The 18,245-nt window shown below is 47.3% G+C and overlaps 3 protein-coding genes and 1 long non-coding RNA gene across 8 annotated transcripts in view; 2 read left to right on the top strand and 2 right to left on the bottom strand.

The window, feature by feature from the left end:
* LOC127923929 (phosducin-like protein 3) overlaps nucleotides 1–407 on the bottom strand; it is a 4,471-nt gene extending 4,064 nt beyond the window's left edge. Inside the window, exon 1 of the mRNA XM_052508191.1 lies at nucleotides 402–407. Coding sequence (XP_052364151.1) covers nucleotides 402–407 — 6 coding nt within the window. The remainder of the gene's footprint in view (nucleotides 1–401) is intronic.
* An 11,439-nt stretch (nucleotides 408–11,846) lies between these two features.
* Nucleotides 11,847–14,275, top strand: exoc1l (exocyst complex component 1 like). The gene is made up of 3 exons (XM_052508197.1): nucleotides 11,847–12,140; nucleotides 13,024–13,237; nucleotides 13,566–14,275. The coding sequence occupies exons 1-3, from the start codon at nucleotides 12,020–12,022 to the stop codon at nucleotides 13,831–13,833; spliced, it is 603 nt and encodes a 200-aa protein (XP_052364157.1). The 5' UTR covers nucleotides 11,847–12,019; the 3' UTR covers nucleotides 13,834–14,275.
* Nucleotides 14,049–15,801, bottom strand: LOC127923936 (uncharacterized). 5 transcript variants are annotated; one of them, XR_008116267.1, is made up of 5 exons: nucleotides 15,185–15,801; nucleotides 14,793–14,890; nucleotides 14,633–14,728; nucleotides 14,326–14,358; nucleotides 14,055–14,265 (listed from the first exon to the last, which is right to left on the bottom strand). It is a non-coding gene; the product is annotated as an uncharacterized LOC127923936 (long non-coding RNA). The 5 variants fall into 5 exon arrangements; XR_008116266.1 differs by lacking the exons at nucleotides 14,326–14,358; nucleotides 14,633–14,728 and adding an exon at nucleotides 14,426–14,497 and having other exon boundaries at nucleotides 14,049–14,194; nucleotides 14,761–14,890; XR_008116264.1 differs by lacking the exons at nucleotides 14,326–14,358; nucleotides 14,633–14,728 and adding an exon at nucleotides 14,401–14,497 and having other exon boundaries at nucleotides 14,761–14,890.
* Nucleotides 15,802–17,088: 1,287 nt separating this feature from the next.
* The window catches only part of smc2 (structural maintenance of chromosomes 2), a 62,730-nt gene continuing 61,573 nt past the window's right edge, over nucleotides 17,089–18,245 (top strand). Inside the window, exons 1-2 of the mRNA XM_052508190.1 lie at nucleotides 17,089–17,417; nucleotides 17,854–18,003. Coding sequence (XP_052364150.1) covers nucleotides 17,250–17,417; nucleotides 17,854–18,003 — 318 coding nt within the window. The 5' untranslated portion in view covers nucleotides 17,089–17,249. The remainder of the gene's footprint in view (nucleotides 17,418–17,853; nucleotides 18,004–18,245) is intronic.

Below are 18,245 nucleotides of genomic sequence, written 5' to 3'. Positions count from 1 at the left end.
ACTTCAAAACCTTATTTTTTTATGATTTATATTTTGACTGTGTTCTGCCATTTATAAATTGTGTTCCTCTCAATGTATTTCTATGGGCTAAAGTAGGGAAGGCCCAAAAAATAAATATATATATATTGTTTTTTATAATATTTACAGGGGTCCTAAAATTCTCAATCAAGTAGCTAAATGATCCATGGTAGGATCATCTTAAAACACTTCTTCCATATGTTGGTTTACACATTTAGGAGCTCGCCGTATCACAGATAAATGTATTGAGGACCATTTAACTAATAAACCTGAAAACATTAGGCAGCAGCCTCTACAAATATTGTTTTTAAACTGTCAGAATGTAGCTATTGAGCTTTTAAAGAGGGGGGTTTAGCTCATAATTTAGCCTGCTCAGTACTCACCTGCATTGTTCCTCAAAGATGCTCAGATCAATATGCATGGAAATATGAACATTCTGTCACATAGCAGCACAGAAACAAGTTTACATTCAAATCAAAACACAAAGACCGTGATGTCACAATGGAGTTGAGTTGGAACTGGAACCGTTTATAGAACTCATTCTGATAGGTCGTCATCAATACAACGTCACAATACGGTGGGAGGCGGTCAATTTGCCTTCTGGGGGGGCCGTTTTCAAGGGTTTGATCATAAAATGTTAACTATTTAGTTGTAATGTCATCGCCTCTATTTATTAAATTTGACCTCACAGGTAGCCCAGTGGTTGGAGGAGGCAGGTAGCCTGGTGGTTAGAGGAGACAGGTAGTCTAGTGGTTCGAGGAGGCAGGTAGTCTAGTGGTTAGAGGAGGCAGGTAGCCTGGTGGTCTAGGCAGGTAGCCTAGTGGTTGGAGGAGGCAGGTAGACCAGTGGTTGGAGGAGACAGGTAGCCTGTTTAGAGGAGGCAGGTAGCCTAGTGGTTAGAGGAGGCAGGTAGCCTAGTGGTTAGAGGAGGCAGGTAGCCTGGTGGTTGGAGGAGGCAGGTAGCCTGGTGGTTGGAGGAGGCAGGTAAGTGGTTGGAGGAGACAGGTGGCAGAGGTAGCCTAGTGGTTAGAGGAGGCAGGTAGCTAGGCTTAGAGGAGGCAGGTAGCCTAGTGGTTAGAGGAGGCAGGTAGCCTTAACCAGGTAGCCTAGGGTTAGAGGAGGCAGGTAGCCTAGTGGTTAGAGGAGGCAGGTAGCCTAGTGGTTAGAGGAGGCAGGTAGCCTAGTGGTTAGAGGAGGCAGGTAGCCTAGCCTGGTGGTAGAGGAGGCAGGTAGCCTAGTGGTTAGAGGAGGCAGGTAGCCAGTGGTTAGAGGCAGGTAGCCTAGTGGTTAGAGGAGGCAGGTAGCCTAGCCTGGTTAGAGGAGGCAGGTAGCCTGTGGTTAGAGGAGGCAGGTAGCCTAGTGGTTAGAGGAGGCAGGTAGCCTGTGGTTAGGAGGAGGTAGCCTAGGGTTAGAGGAGGCAGGTAGCCTAGTGGTTAGAGGAGGCTAGGAGGCAGGTAGCCTAGTGGTTAGAGGAGGCAGGTAGCCTGCCTGGTTAGAGGAGGCAGGTAGCCTAGTGGTTAGAGGAGGCAGGTAGCCTAGTGGTTAGAGGAGGCAGGTAGCCTAGTGGTTAGAGGAGGCTAGGTAGCCTAGTGGTTAGAGGAGGCTAGGTAGCCTAGTGGTTAGAGGAGGCAGGTAGCCTAGTGGTTAGTGGTTAGGAGGCAGGGAGGGTAGCCTGGTGGTTAGAGGAGGCAGGTAGCCTGTGGTTAGAGGAGGCAGGTAGCCTAAGAGTAGGCAGGTAGCCTAGTGGTTAAGGAGGCAGGTAGCCTAGTGGTTAGAGGAGGCAGGTAGCCTGCCTGGTTAGAGGAGGCAGGTAGCCTAGTGGTTAGAGGAGGCAGGTAGCCTAGTGGTTAGAGGAGGCAGGTAGCCTAGTGGTTAACCAGAGGCAGTGGTCCTAGTAACCAGGTAGTGCTTAAGCCTGAACCAGGAGGCAGGTAGCCTAGTGGTTAAGGAGGCTGGTAGCCTGCCCCTTAACAGGTAGCCTAGTGGTAAAAGGTAGTCCTAGTGCCAAAAAATAAATTAAATAGCCTATGGTTCCACATGGCATTTAGCAACTGGTTAGAGGACAGTTTTTTAAAGGTAGGCAGGTAGCCTAGAAATAAAATAAATTATTAAATGGTTAGTGGAGCAAATGTGATAAGGCTAATAACCTCCTCTGGTCTTGGGACGTGGTAGCCAACAGTGCAATAGGAGGGAGGTAGCTAGTGGTTAGAGGAGGGAGGTGTGTGCTTAGAGCATTGGTAGCCTGAATGATGAGATTATTATGGAAAAATCAGCGAGAATGGTTTCATTTGGTAAATCAAACGGTAGTCAATTATGCATCTAGTCACACAGAATAAGCAGTTTAAGATATTTAAATGATGATGGACTTCACAGGATGGTGAAAGTGAAAAGGTGATGAGTTTGATGCTCCTTTCCAATAAATATCGAGGGTCTTATTCCGGTGACATGATGATCGATGCTTGTCTGCAGTTTGATACATTTTGTCATAATAATCTTATAGTTATCTAGGTTCCCATCCAATTGGCGACACATTTTCATAAGAATATTCTAGAATCCGGATAGAGAAAATACGCGCATTTTCCCCACCGTCGCAACTTCCACCAAACTGACTCCTTGCAGATAAAAAAGTAGTGCGTGATGACGTAAAGCATAGTTTTACTTTTTCTCTAGTTTAGGGCTCTCCCCTTCTTTCCGGGTTGTAGTGTGGTGATTAGGGCTCTGTCACCATGGTTCCCGCGCACCTGCGCCTCACGGCTCACCTGGACTGCACTTCCATAGTTCCATCCCTCTACCTGCCTCTCCCTAGGGCTTCCTGTTCTTATGTCACAAACGTTGTTCGTGGTTTGTTTTCATGTATATTTATTATTAAATCCACACCCCGTATTCTAGGTCTGAATAGGACATTCGCTAAAATGTCATGTGCCAAATCCCCTTAAAGTTAAATCCGTTTCCATGGCATTTTCAACCAGTGGTTTATTTTTGTCTATAGTTGCACTATTAAATAGCAAATAGCCTCAGCTCTGGTCTTATCTAGTGCTCTTATGTGCAATAGGGTTCTGGTAGCCTGTTTTGATGTATTTATTATGGAATAGGGCTTCTGGTCAGCTGTTTTCAATTCTGTCAAAATGTAGTGCAAATATATAAAAAAATAAATAAATCCGTTTACTGGCATTTTCAACTCTATAGGGAAGTTTTTTTCTGGTCAGAAATGTTGTGTTATATAGGAATAGGGCTCTGGTCTTGGGTAGTGCACTATATAGGGAATAGGGCTCTGGTCACTAGTAGTTCACTATATAGGGAAAAGGGCTCTGGTCACTAGTAGTTCACTATATAGGGAATAGGGCTCTGGTCACTAGTAGTTCACTACTAGTAGGGAATAGGGCTCTGGTCACTAGTAGTTCACTATATAGGGAATAGGGCTCTGGTCACTAGTAGTTCACTATATAGGGAATAGGGCTCTGGTCACTAGTAGTTCACTATATAGGGAATAGGGCTCTGGTCACTAGTAGTTCACTATATAGGGAATAGGGCTCTGGTCACTAGTAGTTCACTATATAGGGAATAGGGCTCTGGTCACTAGTAGTTCACTATATAGGGAATAGGGCTCTGGTCACTAGTAGTTCACTATATAGGGAATAGGGCTCTGGTCACTAGTAGTTCACTATAGGGAATAGGGCTCTGGTCAAAGTAGTTCACTATATAGGGAATAGGGCTCTGGTCAAAGTAGTGCACTATATAGGGAATAGGGCTCTGGTCAATAGTAGTTCACTATATAGGGAATAGGGCTCTGGTCACTAGTAGTTCACTATATAGGGAATAGGGCTCTGGTCACTAGTAGTTCACTATATAGGGAATAGGGCTCTGGTCTAAAGTAGTTCACTATATAGGGAATAGGGCTCTGGTCACTAGTAGTTCACTATATAGGGAATAGGGCTCTGGTCTAAAGTAGTGCACTATATAGGGAATAGGGCTCTGGTCTAAAGTAGTGCACTATATAGGGAATAGGGCTCTGGTCACTAGTAGTTCACTATATAGGGAATAGGGCTCTGGTCTAAAGTAGTGCACTATATAGGGAATAGGGCTCTGGTCTAAAGTAGTTCACTATATAGGGAATAGGGCTCTGGTCAATAGTAGTTCACTATATAGGGAATAGGGCTCTGGTCACTAGTAGTTCACTATATAGGGAATAGGGCTCTGGTCACTAGTAGTGCACTATATAGGGAATAGGGCTCTGGTCACTAGTAGTTCACTATATAGGGAATAGGGCTCTGGTCACTAGTAGTTCATTATATAGGGAATAGGGCTCTGGTCTAAAGTAGTGCACTATATAGGGAATAGGGCCCTGGTCTAAAGTAGTGCACTATATAGGGAATAGGGCTCTGGTCGAAAGTACTGCACTATATAGGGAATAGGGCTTTGGTCTAAAGTATGATAGGAGAACGAGGCCTGGATTGGAACTAACCATAAAGTCGGTATTGGTCTACAATCTTATTTTTATTTTACCTTTATTTAACTTGGCAAGTCAGTTTTTCAATGACGGCCTCCTCCCTTCCTCCTCCTCCCTCCCTCCCTCCCTCCCTCCCTCCCTCCCTCCCTCCCTCCCTCCCTCCTCCCTCCCTCCCATCCCTCCCTCCCTCCCTCCCAATCCCTCCCTCCCTTTTACCTCCCTCCCTCCCTCCCTCCCTCCCTCCCTCCCTCCCTCACCTCCCTCCCCCCCTCCCTCCCTCCCTCCCTCCCTCCCCCTCCCTCCCTCCCCCTCCCTCCCTCCCTCCCTCCCTCCCTCCCTCCCTCCCTCCCTCCCTCCCTCCCTCCCTCCCTCCCTCCCTCCCTCCCTCCCTCCCTCCCTCCCTCCCTCCCCCTCTCCCTCCCTCCCTCCCTCCCTCCCTCCCTCCCTCCCTCCCTCCCTCCCTCCTCCCTCCCTCCCCCTCCCCTCCCCCTCCCTCCCTCCCTCCCTCCCTCCCCCTCCCCCTCCCTCCCTCCCTCCCCCTCCCTCCCTCCCCCCCTCCCTCCCTCCCTCCCTCCCTCCCTCCCTCCCTCCCTCCCTCCCTCCCTCTCCAACCCCCTCCCTCCCTCCCTCCCTCCCTCCCTCCTTTCCATTTCAGTTCTAAAGAGCCTTTCCAGAAAATGACCACAAAAACCACCAGCACCAACAACAACATGAACCCAAAAGCACTTAGCTGAAGCACGATCCCTCTGTTTTCACAAATGTGTCAAATCTAATCATCACGCACACACACACACACACACACACACACACACACACACACACACACACACACACACACACACACACACACACACACACACACACCCACGCACACGCACACACCCACACACACACACACACACATAAATCAAATCATCATTTTGAGCCTCTTTCTATTTTTTAGGGAGAAGTTCAGCTTTATTATTGCAGATATATATATCCAATCCCCCATATAGATTTTGTAAATATATATATACACTACATGACCAACAGTATGTGGACACCTGCTTGTCGAACATCTCATTCCAAAATCATGGGTATTAATATGGAGTTGGTCCCCCCCTTTGCTGCTATAACAGCCTCCACTCCTCTGGGAAGGCTTTCCACTAGATGTTGGAACATTGCTGCTATAACAGCCTCCACTCCTCTGGGAAGGCTTTCCACTAGATGTTGGAACATTGCTGCTATAACAGCCTCCACTCCTCTGGGAAGGCTCACTCTGCTATAACAGCCTCTACTCTTCTGGGAAGGCTTTCCACTAGATGTTGGAACATTGAAGGCTTTTTGCAGGGACTTGCCCTTTCAGCCACAACAGCATTAGTGAGGTCAGGCACTGATGTTGGGCATTGCTTCACTTGCAGTAATTCAAAAGGTTTTCAGGGGTTGAGGTCAGGGCTCTGGAGGCCAGTCAAGTTCTTCCACACAGGTCATGACAAACTATTTCTGTATGGACCCCGCTTTGTGCCACTAGATGGGAACATTGTCATGCTGGACTTGGAAAGGGCCTTTCCCAAACTGTTGCCACAAAGTTGGAAGCACAGAATCATCTAGAATGTCATTGTTATGCTGTAGAGTTAATATTTCCCTTCACTGGAACTAAGGGGCCCGAACCATGAAAAACAGCCCCAGACCATTATTTCTCCTCCGCCAAACTTTACAGTTGGCACTATGCATTGTGGCAAGTAGCGTTCTCCTGGTATCCGCCAAACCCAGATTTGTCCGTCTGACTGCCAGAAGGTGAAGCCTGATTCGTCACTCCAGAGAACGCGTTTCCACTGCTCCAGAGTCCAATGGCGGCCATCTTTACACCACTCCAGTTGGTGCTTGGCATTGTGCATGGTGATCTTAGGCTTGTGGGGGCTGATGAAGCTCCCGAGGTTCTTGTGCTGATTGTTGTTTCCAGAGGCAGTTTGGAACTCGGTAGTGAGTGTTGCAACCGAGGACAGATGATGTTTACTATCTACGTGCTTCAGCACCTCGGCGATCCCACTCTTGTGAGCTCGTGTGGTCTACCACTTCGCGGCTGAGCCGTTGTTGCTCCTAGACGTTTCCACTTCACAATTACAGCACTGAAGGGGTGTCCTGTATATATAGTGTATGAAGGGGTGTCCTGTATATATAGTGTATGAAGGGGTGTCCTCATTCTGCTGTATATATAGTGGATGAAGGGGTGTCCTGTATATATAGTGTATGAAGGGGTGTCCTGTATATATAGTGTATGAAGGGGTGTCCTGTATATATAGTGTATGAAGGGGTGTCCACATTCTGCTGTATATATAGTGGATGAAGGGGTGTCCTGTATATATAGTGTATGAAGGGGTGTCCTGTATATATAGTGTATGAAGGGGTGTCCTGTATATATAGAGTATGAAGGGGTGTCCACATTCTGCTGTATATATAGTGGATGAAGGGGTGTCCTGTATATATAGTGTATGAAGGGGTGTCCTGTATATATAGTGTAAGAAGGGGTGTCCTCATTCTGCTGTATATATAGTGGATGAAGGGGTGTCCTGTATATATAGTGTATGAAGGGGTGTCCTGTATATATAGTGTAAGAAGGGGTGTCCTCATTCTGCTGTATATATAGTGTGTGAAGGGGTGTCCTGTATATATAGTGTGTGAAGTTATGTTATGATAGTTATGTGTTATTCGTGGTCCTTCTGTGGCTCAGTTGGTAGAGCATGGCGCTTGTAATGCCAGGGTAGTGGGTTCGATTCCCGGGACCACCCATACGTAGAATGTATGCACACATGACTGTAAGTCGCTTTGGATAAAAGCGTCAGCTAAATGGCATATATTATTATTATTATTATTATTCATGAGATTCAACATATCCCTCCCTCCCTCCCTCACCAACCTCCCTCCCTCCCTCACCAACCCCCATCCCTCCCTCCCTCACCAACCCCCTCCCTCCCTCCCTCCCTCCCTCACCAACCCCCCTCCCTCCCTCCCTCCCTCCCTCCTCCCTCCCTCCCTCACCAACCCCCTCCCTCCCTCCCCTCCCTCCCTCACCAACCCCTCCCTCACCAACCTCCCTCCCTCCCTCCCCCTCCCTCCCCTCTTCTGCCCTTCCCCTCCCTCCCTCCCTCCCTCCCTCCCTCCTCCTCCCTCCTCCTCCTCCCTCCCTCCTCCCTCCCTCCCTCCCTCCCCTCCTCCTCCTCCTCCTCCCTCCCTCTCCCTCCCTCCAACCCCCTCCCTCCCTCCCTCCCTCCTTTCCATTTCAGTTCTAAAGAGCCTTTCTAGAAAATGACCACAAAAACCACCAGCACCAACAACAACATGAACCCAAAAGCACTTAGCTGAAGCACGATCCCTCTGTTTTCACAAATGTGTCAAATCTAATCATCACAGAACACATGAGACTGGGGGAGAGAAAGAGACTCAAAATTATGATTTGATTTATGTGTGTGTGTGTGTGTGTGTGTGTGTGTGTGTGTGTGTGTGTGTGTGTGTGTGTGTGTGTGTGTGTGTGTGTGTGTGTGTGTGTGTGTGTGTGTGTGTGTGTGTGTGTGTGTGTGTGTGTGTGTGTGTGTGTGTGTGTGTGTGTGCGTGTGTGTGTGTGTGGTATTGTCAGTGTGTGTGTGGTTGTGTCAGTGTGTGTGTGGTTGTGTCAGTGTGTGTGTGTTGTGTCAGTGTGTGTGTGTGTTGTGTCAGTGTGTGTGTGGTATTGTCAGTGTGTGTGTGGTATTGTCAGTGTGTGTGTGGTATTGTCAGTGTGTGTGTGGTATTGTCAGTGTGTGTGTGTGTTGTGTCAGTGTGTGTGTGGTATTGTCAGTGTGTGTGTGGTATTGTCAGTGTGTGTGTGTGTTGTGTCAGTGTGTGTGTGGTATTGTCAGTGTGTGTGTGGTATTGTCAGTGTGTGTGTGGTATTGTCAGTGTGTGTGTGTGTGTGGTTTTGTCAGTGTGTGTGTGTGTGTTGTTTATGTATCAGTGTGTGTGTGTGTGGTTGTGTCAGGATGTGTGTGTGGTTGTGTCAGGGGGTGTGTGTGGTTGTGTCAGGGGTGTGTGTGGTTGTGTCAGGATGTGTGTGTGGTTGTGTCAGGGGGTGTGTGTGGTTGTGTCAGGATGTGTGTGTGGTTGTGTCAGGGGTGTGTGTGGTTGTGTCAGGGGGTGTTGGGTAATGGGGAAATAGACCATGGGAGGGCTATGAGTGTGTGTGTGGTTGTGTCAGGGGGTGTTGGGTAATGGGGAAATAGACCATGGGAGGTCTATGAGTGTGTGTGTGGTTGTGTCAGGGGGTGTTGGGTAATGGGGAAATAGACCATGGGAGGTCTATGAGTGTGTGTGTGGTTGTGTCAGGGGGTGTTGGGTAATGGGGAAATAGACCATGGGAGGTCTATGAGTGTGTGTGTGGTTGTGTCAGGGGGTGTTGGGTAATGGGGAAATAGACCATGGGAGGTCTATGAGTGTGTGTGATTCTGCCTTCTACATGTGTGTGTCTCTCTCTCAATTATACATGTCAGTATAACTCCAATCTAATGGGTGATGGAGTCACCCAGCCTGGTCCCTTCAGACTGTTATAATGGACTGGAATGGTCTGTCTGTGTGTGAGAGAGAGAGAGACAGGGAGAGAGAGAGGGTGTGTGGGGAGAGAGAGAGAGACAGGGAGAGAGAGAGAGAGAGAGAGAGAGAGAGAGAGAGAGAGAGAGAGAGAGAGCAGAGAGAAAGAGAGAGAGAGGGTGTTTGTGTGTGAGAGAGAGAGAGACAGAGAGAGGGTGTGTGTGTGTGTGAGAGAGAGAGAGAGAGAGAGAGAGAGAGAGAGAGAGAGAGAGAGAGAGAGAGAGAGAGAGAGACAGACAGACAGACAGAGACAGAGAGACACCAGCCTGGTCCCTTCAGACTGTTATAATGGACTGGAATGGTCTGTGTGTGTGTGAGAGAGAGAGAGACAGGGAGGGTGTGTGTGGGAGAGAGAGACACCCAGCCTGGTCACTTCAGACTGTCATAATGGACTTTAATAGTAGAGGTTTAATAGGTACTTGAATGGTTATGAGAGTGTGTGTGTGTGTGTGTGTGTGTGTGTGTGTGTGTGTGTGTGTGTGTGTGTGTGTGTGTGTGTGTGTGTGAGTGAGTGAGTGAGTGAGTGAGTGAGTGAGTGAGTGAGTGAGTGAGTGAGTGAGTGAGTGAGTGAGTGAGTGAGTGAGTGAGTGAGTGAGTGAGTGAGTGAGTGAGTGAGTGAGCGAGCGTGCGTGCGTGCGTGAGTGAGTGAGTGAGTGAGTGAGTGAGTGTGTGTGTGTAGTAGAGGTTTAATAGGGCCGATCGATGGGAGGATCTGAGGGTCCCAAATGGCTCCCTATTTATTCCCTATTGGGCCCTAGTCAAGTGTAGTGCACTATGTAGGGGAGCATCCTGTGTCTCTCTCTCTCTCCCTGGTCCCTCTGAGGGCCCTAGTCAAGTGTAGTGCACTATGTAGGGGAGCATCCTGTGTATCTCTCTCTCTCCCTGGTCCCTCTGAGGGCCCTAGTCTAGTGTAGTGCACTATGTAGGGGAGCATCCTGTGTATCTCTCTCTCTCCCTGGTCCCTCTGAGGGCCCTAGTCTAGTGTAGTGCACTATGTAGGGGAGCATCCTGTGTATCTCTCTCTCCCTGGTCCCTCTGAGGGCCCTAGTCTAGTGTAGTGCACTATGTAGGGCAGCATCCTGTGGTTGTCTCTCTCCCTGGTCCCTCTGAGGGCGACTACAGTGAAGAGATATCTGATATCATTATGGTGGATACATGGCTCATCCATCACTGCTGACCTGTGTGTGTGTGTGTGTGTGTGTGTGTGTGTGTGTGTGTGTGTGTGTGTGTGTGTGTGTGTGTGTGTGTGTGTGTGTGTGTGTGTGTGTGTGTGTGTGTGTGTGTGTGTGTGTGTGTGTGTGTGTGTGTGTGTGTGTGTGTGTGTGTGTGTATGTGTGTGTGTGTGTGTGTGTGAGAGAGAGAGAGAGATAGACATAGATAGAGAATATACACACACACACACACACACATACACACACACACACCACCACTTTCCAGGTTTTATAGACTCTCCCCAACCTCCTACTTCCCCTCCTGTTGACTGAGTGGTTTTCTCTTTTCTGTCTCTCCTCCTGTTGCAAGACTTTCCTCCCCATCCCCATATCCCTCTCCTCTCTTCCTCTGTCCCAGTCTGTCTCTCTCCTCCTCTGTCGCAGTCTGTCTCTGTCCTCCTCTGTCGCAGTCTGTCTCTCTCCTCCTCGGTCCCAGTCTGTCTCTCTCCTCCTCGGTCCCAGTCTGTCTCTCTCCTCCCCATCCCCATATCCCTCTCCTCTCTTCCTCTGTCACAGTCTGTCTCTCTCCTCCTCGGTCGCAGTCTGTCTCTCTCCTCCTCTATCCCAGTATCCCTCTCTCCTCCTCTCCTCCTCTATCCTAGTATCCCTCTCTCCTCCTCTATCCCAGTATCTCTCTCTCCTCCTCTATCCCAGTATCCCTCTCTCCTCCTCTCCTCCTCTATCCCAGTATCCCTCTCTCCTGCTCTCCTCCTCTATCCCAGTATCCCTCTTTCCTCCTCTCCTCCTCTATCCCAGTATCCCTCTCTCCTCCTCTGTTGCGTTCTTCCTCTCCTCCTCTATCCCAGTATCCCTCTCTCCTCCTCTGTTGCGTTCTTCCTCTCCTCCTCTGTCCCAGTATCCCTCTCTCCTCCTCTCCTCCTCTCTCTCCTCTGTCCCAGTATCCCTCTCTCCTCCTCTGTTGCGTTCTTCCTCTCCTCCTCTGTCCCAGTATCGCTCTCTCCTCCTCTGTTGCGTTCTTCCTCTCCTCCTCTGTCCCAGTATCCCTCTCTCCTCCTCTCCTCCTCTATCCCAGTATCCCTCTCTCCTCCTCTGTTGCGTTCTTCCTCTCCTCCTCTGTCCCAGTATCCCTCTCTCCTCCTCTCCTCCTCTCCTCCTCTGTCCCAGTATCCCTCTCTCCTCCTCTGTTGCGTTCTTCCTCTCCTCCTCTATCCCAGTATCCCTCTCTCCTCCTCTCCTCCTCTATCCCAGTATCCCTCTCTCCTCCTCTGTTGCGTTCTTCCTCTCCTCCTCTATCCCAGTATCCCTCTCTCCTCCTCTCCTCCTCTCCTCCTCTATCCCAGTATCCCTCTCTCCTCCTCTCCTCCTCTATCCCAGTATCCCTCTCTCCTCCTCTCCTCTGCGTTCTTCCTCTCCTCCTCTATCCCAGTATCCCTCTCTCCTCCTCTCCTCCTCTATCCCAGTATCCCTCTCTCCTCCTCTGTTGCGTTCTTCCTCTCCTCCTCTATCCCAGTATCCCTCTCTCCTCTCCTCCTCTATCCCAGTCCTCTCCTCTGTTGCGTTCTTCCTCTCCTCCTCTATCCCAGTTCTTCCTCTCCTCCTCTATCCCAGTATCCCTCTCTCCTCCTCTCCTCCTCTCCTCCTCTATCCCAGTATCCCTCTCTCCTCCTCTCCTCCTCTATCCCAGTATCCCTCTCTCCTCCTCTGTCCTAGTATCCCTCTCTCCTCCTCTGTTGCGTTCTTCCTCTCCTCCTCTGTCCCAGCCTGTCCATCGCTGTGTGTGGAGATGTCGTCCCTACTGAGGAAGGAGATGCAGAGGATGTTGTTTAGACCTGAAGGACAGAAGCTGCAGAAGTTTATAGAGATACATGAAGCAACGTCGGGAAGACATTTTCTCTGTGTCTACGGTAAAAATCAGCATCTTCTGTTTCCTTTTACTGTTCATTTATTTATTCAATCATCTTGCCATCTTGCTTTTCTATTTCTCTTTCTAAATAATGTTCTGTCTGCTTCCGTACGTTTTCTTCTTCTTTTTGACTGATGGCTCGACGGTCCCGTATGGCTCAGTTGGTAGAGCACGATGCTTGTATCGCCAGGGTTGTGGGTTCAATTCCCACGTGGGACCAATTCTCTTTCTAAAATTATGTTCTGTTTTTTCTCCCCCCGTGGTTTTTCATCTGTTTTCTCCGTTCTTACTTTTCCTTTGGTCTCTGACGCAGAGATGACGATGTTTCTGTTTTTAGGTGGACTTGTTCTTTTTAATGATGGATGGGATTGATTGATTGATTGATTGATTGATTGATTGATTGATTGATTGATTGATTGAAGTCTGTTGATGAGGGTCCTTCTGTAGCTCAGTTGGTAGAGCATGGCGCTTGTAACGCCAGGGTAGTGGGTTCGATTCCCGGGACCACCCATACGTAGAATGTATGCACACATGACTGTAAGTCGCTTTGGATAAAAGCGTCTGCTAAATGGCATATATTATTATTATTATTATGATACTATAGGGTCATATAACACACTACATCTACTATGTAAAATATGTAAAAATAGGCTTGAATAGTTTGTCTGTGGACGTCACCATATAGGGGGGTTTTTACTTCTTCTCGCTAATTGAATTTCCGTTGCTGCATAACATCCGTTGTCCTCAGGAAAACCACATCCTGTTTGGAACAATGCATTTTATCCACTATTGGGGGAGAAAAAAAACGACATTGGTTTTGTTTGAGAAAAAACTACTTGACTTTTTCTTTTCCCGAAACGTAATCGTTGTCCTCTGGTCCACAGTGACCAAGACCAAAGAGGTGCAGCTGTGTGTGGTGAGATCTCAGAAATCACTCTATTCTGGATCAAACAAGTTGCTGAATTCTCACAAATCCGGATCAAAAAAGAAGCTCAAGTCTCAGTTTTGCCTGAGTTCCTGCTTGGAGGACTCCTACCTGAGGACGGAAGTCTGGCTCCTCCAGGACCTCACCCTGCTGGACGGGCGGGATCCCGACGTGGTAAGAAACACATCATCATTCTCACATTTGGGCATATGTCATCATTGTTTACATTTAAGTGTTGACTCTAGGGGCCTCCGTGATTCTGTCCTCGCTGCAAGGCGAGCAGGTGTTCCATTACAACACATCCCCCTCTGTCGGATTCTTCTTCTCGTCCCCCTTTGATGACCTCACCTCTCTTCTTTCCCCACCCCCCTCTCGTCCCCCCTTTGATGACCTCACCTTTCTTCTCTCCCCCTTTGATGACCTCACCTTTCTTCTCTCGTCCCCCTTTGATGACCTCACCTCTCGTCCCCCTTTGATGACTTCACCCCCCCCCCTTTGATGACCTCACCCGTGTTTCCTGATGCACTTCTCCACTGTGAGGTCGGTGACGGCCTTCAGCTGCGGCGCCAAGTACAGCATGGCGCGGGCCCTGGTTGCCCTGAGCGACAAGCACTGCGGGCGACCTTTGACTCTGGTGAACTATGACCTGGCTTACATCGGCCCGTCGTCTATATATTTGAACAGAGGAGACTGTGTGGTGCTGATGCAGATCTGTTTCTACGCTGCTAACCTGGTGTGTCTGTCCTTGTGCCCCGTACCTCTGGACTGAGAGAGATGTTTGTATTTATTATGGATCCTCAAGGCAGCAGTTACTCCTCCTGGGGTGCAGCAAAATTAAGATAGTTATACCATTTTAGAGAGAGAGACTGAGTGTGTTTTTTTTTAACCATTATTTAACTAGGAAAGTCGATTAAGAACAAATTCTTATTTACAATGACGGACGAGGAACAGTGGGTTTAACTTGCTTGTTCAGGGGCAGAACGACAGATTTGTACTTTGTCAGCTACAGGGTTTCAATTGTGCAACCTTTCGGGTTACTAGTCCAAAGCGCTAACCACTAGGCTACCTGCCACCTCTACACTCTAACCACTAGGCTACCTGCCACCTCTACACTCTAACCACTAGGCTACCTGCCACCTCTACACTCTAACCACTAGGCTACCTGCCACCTCTACACTCTAACCACTAGGCTACCTGCCACCTCTACACTCTAACCACTAGAGTGTGCCACCTCTACACTTAACCACTAGGAACCTGCCACCTCTACACTGTAACCACTAGGCTACGCTGCCCCCTCTACACTCTACCACTAGGCTAACCAACCACTAGGCTAAACCTCTACACTCTAACCACTAGGCTACGCTGCCCCCTCTACACTCTAACCACTAGGCTACCTGCCACCTCTACACTCTAACCACTAGGCTATCTGCTACCTACCACCTCTACACTCTAACCACTAGGCTACCTGCCATCTCTACACTCTAACCACTAGGCTACCTGCCACCTCTACACTCTAACCACTAGGCTACCTGCCACCTCTACACTCTAACCACTAGGCTACCTGCCACCTCTACACTCTAACCACTAGACTACCTGCCACCTCTACACTCTAACCACTAGGCTATCTGCTACCTGCCACCTCTACACTCTAACCACTAGGCTACCTGCCACCTCTACACTCTAACCACTAGGCTACCTGCCACCTCTACACTCTAACCACTAGGCTACGCTGCCCCCTCTACACTCTAACCACTAGGCTACGCTGCCCCCTCTACACTCTAACCACTAGGCTACCTGCCTCCTCTACACTCTAACCACTAGGCTACCTGCCACCTCTACACTCTAACCACTAGGCTACCTGCCTCCTCTACACTCTAACCACTAGGCTACCTGCCACCTCTACACTCTAACCACTAGGCTACCTGCCTCCTCTACACTCTAACCACTCGGCTACCTGCCGCCTCTACACTCTAACCACTAGGCTACCTGCCACCTCTACACTCTAACCACTAGGCTACCTGCCTCCTCTACACTCTAACCACTAGGCTATCTGCCCTGTGGCCTCTACACTCTAACCACTAGGCTACCCTGCCTCCTCTACACTCTAACCACTAGGCTACGCTGCCCCCTCTACACTCTAACCACTAGGCTACGCTGCCACCTCTACACTCTAACCACTAGGCTACGCTGCCCCCTCTACACTCTAACCACTAGGCTACGCTGCCCCCTCTACACTCTAACCACTAGGCTACCTGCCGTGTGTGTGTGTGTGTGTGAATCATAGGCTCTATCATTGTATCGATAACACACTATTTAAAACGATTGTCTTTCCAGGTTTCTAAGTCTCTGTGTTGCATGTGAACCTTTTGTTCTGAACACTGTTCCCTAAGCATGTCAAATGATTCAAGCTAATAATCTGAATTAAAATGTAACAACTTTCCCTTTTTGTCTTCTTACGTTGTCATTCCATCAGTTTGAGAAGTTTTTTCATCTTTGTTCCTCTTTCAAATATCTTCCGTAGATGGCAGCAGCAAAACTAAATCAACAAACTTGGACATCTTGCGGTTATTTTTGATGACCAAATCAAAGACAGTACAGTATAAAGATGACCAAATCAAAGACAGTACAGTATAAAGATGACCAAATCAAAGACAGTATAGTATAAAGATGACCAAATCAAAGACAGTACAGAATAAAGATGACCAAATCAAAGACAGTACAGTATAAAGATGACCAAATCAAAGATAGTACAGTATAAAGATGACCAAATCAATGACAGTATAGTATAAAGATGACCAAATCAAAGACAGTATAGTATAAAGATGACCAATCAAAGACAGTACATTATAAAGATATAAAGATAGATGACCAAATCAAAGACAGTATAGTATAAAGATGACCAAATCAAAGACAGTACATTATAAAGATGACCAAATCAATGACAGTACAGTATAAAGATGACCAAATCAAAGACAGTACAGTATAAAGATGACCAAATCAAAGACAGTACAGTATAAAGATGACCAAATCAAAGACAGTATAGTATAAAGATGACCAAATCAAAGACAGTATAGTATAAAGATGACCAAATCAAAGACAGTATAGTATAAAGATGACCAAATCAAAGACAGTACAGTATAAAGATGACCAAATCAAAGACAGTACAGTATAAAGATGACCAAATCAAAGACAGTACAGTATAAAGATGACCAAATCAAAGACAGTACAGTATAAAGATGACCAAATCAAAGACAGTATAGTATAAAGATGACCAAATCAAAGACAGTACAGTATAAAGATGACCAAATCAAAGACAGTACAGTATAAAGATGACCAAATCAAAGACAGTACAGTATAAAGATGACCAAATCAAAGACAGTACAGTATAAAGATGACACAATAAAAGATAGTACAGTGTAAAGATGACCATATCAAAGACAGTACAGTATAAAGATGACCACATCAAAGACAGTGTAGTATAATGATAGGCTGAAAGTGCTTCTCCAACAGAAATCCCTGATCACAGTTGTAGGCGATGTCATGGCGACGCTGGCAAGATAAGCTCATGCGCAGAAACACGTCATCCGGTCTAACGGTCGTCTCCCGCCAAAATTGCGCATGTGCAAACCGTCAAAGACACTCCTTGACTTTCACGAGGTTGTAGTAACAACATGTTCACAACTACTTTAAGACGTTGGCTCTAATCTAGGTAGTGGCTGTCGATTTCGAGAAAATTAACAACTATTGAAAAATCTTTCACTTCTCTCGTTGATTTCTCAAAACCCCGGACTGGTCTGGGGTTTTGAGAAATCAACGAGAGAAGTGAAAGATGTTGCGCCTCTGGGTTTAAAAGCTCTATGACCAAATTGCCTGATCTAAAAACAACAAGAAAAAAACACATTGTTTAATATTTACAGCTACATATTACAATTATTACAACACTTCAAATAAATGAATTTAAAAAAAAAAAGGTATCAAATAAATTGGCAAGATTTAAAATGGTTTCGAAAACGACATTTGTCCGAATAGGCGCATGCGCAGGACCAGAGAACAGGAGCGTGCCTGGCGCCAAAATTTTGAAAAGCGAGAAGTGTTTCTATTGACAACAACAGCTCTCCGTATAACGTCGTGGTTTGTTTAGACGTTATTACGATATATCGAAAAAAAAAGGACAACAACGGAAAGATGCACATCAAATCTATTATCTTAGAAGGGTTCAAGTCCTACGCGCAGAGGACGGAAATCAACGGATTTGATCCGCTCTTCAACGCTATTACCGGACTCAACGGGAGTGGAAAATCAAACATTCTCGACTCGATATGCTTTCTACTGGGGATATCCAACTTGTCTCAGGTAATATGCTACTTATTCTTTCATTCGCACAAAAGTTAGTTTTTTTTAAAAATCCGGTGAGCTAAAGACATTTCCTTGAAGTGAGGTATGGAAACACTTTGTTATGAATTTTGTCTTGCTGCTTTTTGTCCTATGTTGCTCTGTCTGTGGTGCTATTATCTGTATTGTAATTGTTTTTAATAACCTGCCCAGGGACTGCGGTTGAAAATTAGCCGGCTGGCTAAAACCGGCACTTTTACTGAAACGTTGATTAATGTGCACTGTCCCTGTAAAAATAAAATAAACTAAACTAAAGTTAGCTTGTTGTGTTAGCTAGTTAACGTTAGCTTTACGGTGCCTTTTACGTTCAATCGAGGGTCACACTAAAAACGTTTTAGTAGAGAAGCTGTTGATCTGTGACGTTACTTCCGTCTTCTCTGAACTTCTCTTTTTCCAGGTGCGAGCGGCCAATCTCCAGGATTTGGTGTACAAGAACGGCCAGGCCGGTATCACCAAAGCCACCGTGTCCATAACTTTCGACAACGCAAACAAGAGTCAGAGTCCGCTTGGATTCGAGACCCACGACGAGATCACGGTCACAAGACAGGTACCGTTTGTTGTCCTCTTTGTCTCTTGTCCTGTTTTGTGGGAAGAGTAATGTTCCGGATGTATGCCTTGTTCCAGCAGTTCCAAACTGAGGGATTTTCTACTAGTTAAACTACAACGTATGTCAAGTGGTCTGATTTGAACCTTTTTATGGCAGAGATGGTAGCTACTGCGTTAGGTCTGAAAATAGTCCCAACAAGGACTGTTCCCCTTCCCGTAATCACTACACTAACTGTCCACTGA

The sequence above is a fragment of the Oncorhynchus keta genome, unplaced genomic scaffold (genome assembly GCF_023373465.1).
Source record: "Oncorhynchus keta strain PuntledgeMale-10-30-2019 unplaced genomic scaffold, Oket_V2 Un_contig_3378_pilon_pilon, whole genome shotgun sequence".
NCBI classification, from domain to species: Eukaryota; Metazoa; Chordata; class Actinopteri; order Salmoniformes; family Salmonidae; genus Oncorhynchus; species Oncorhynchus keta.
The sequence above is the reverse complement of the archived record's forward strand: the minus strand, read 5'-3'. Positions and strand labels throughout refer to the sequence as shown.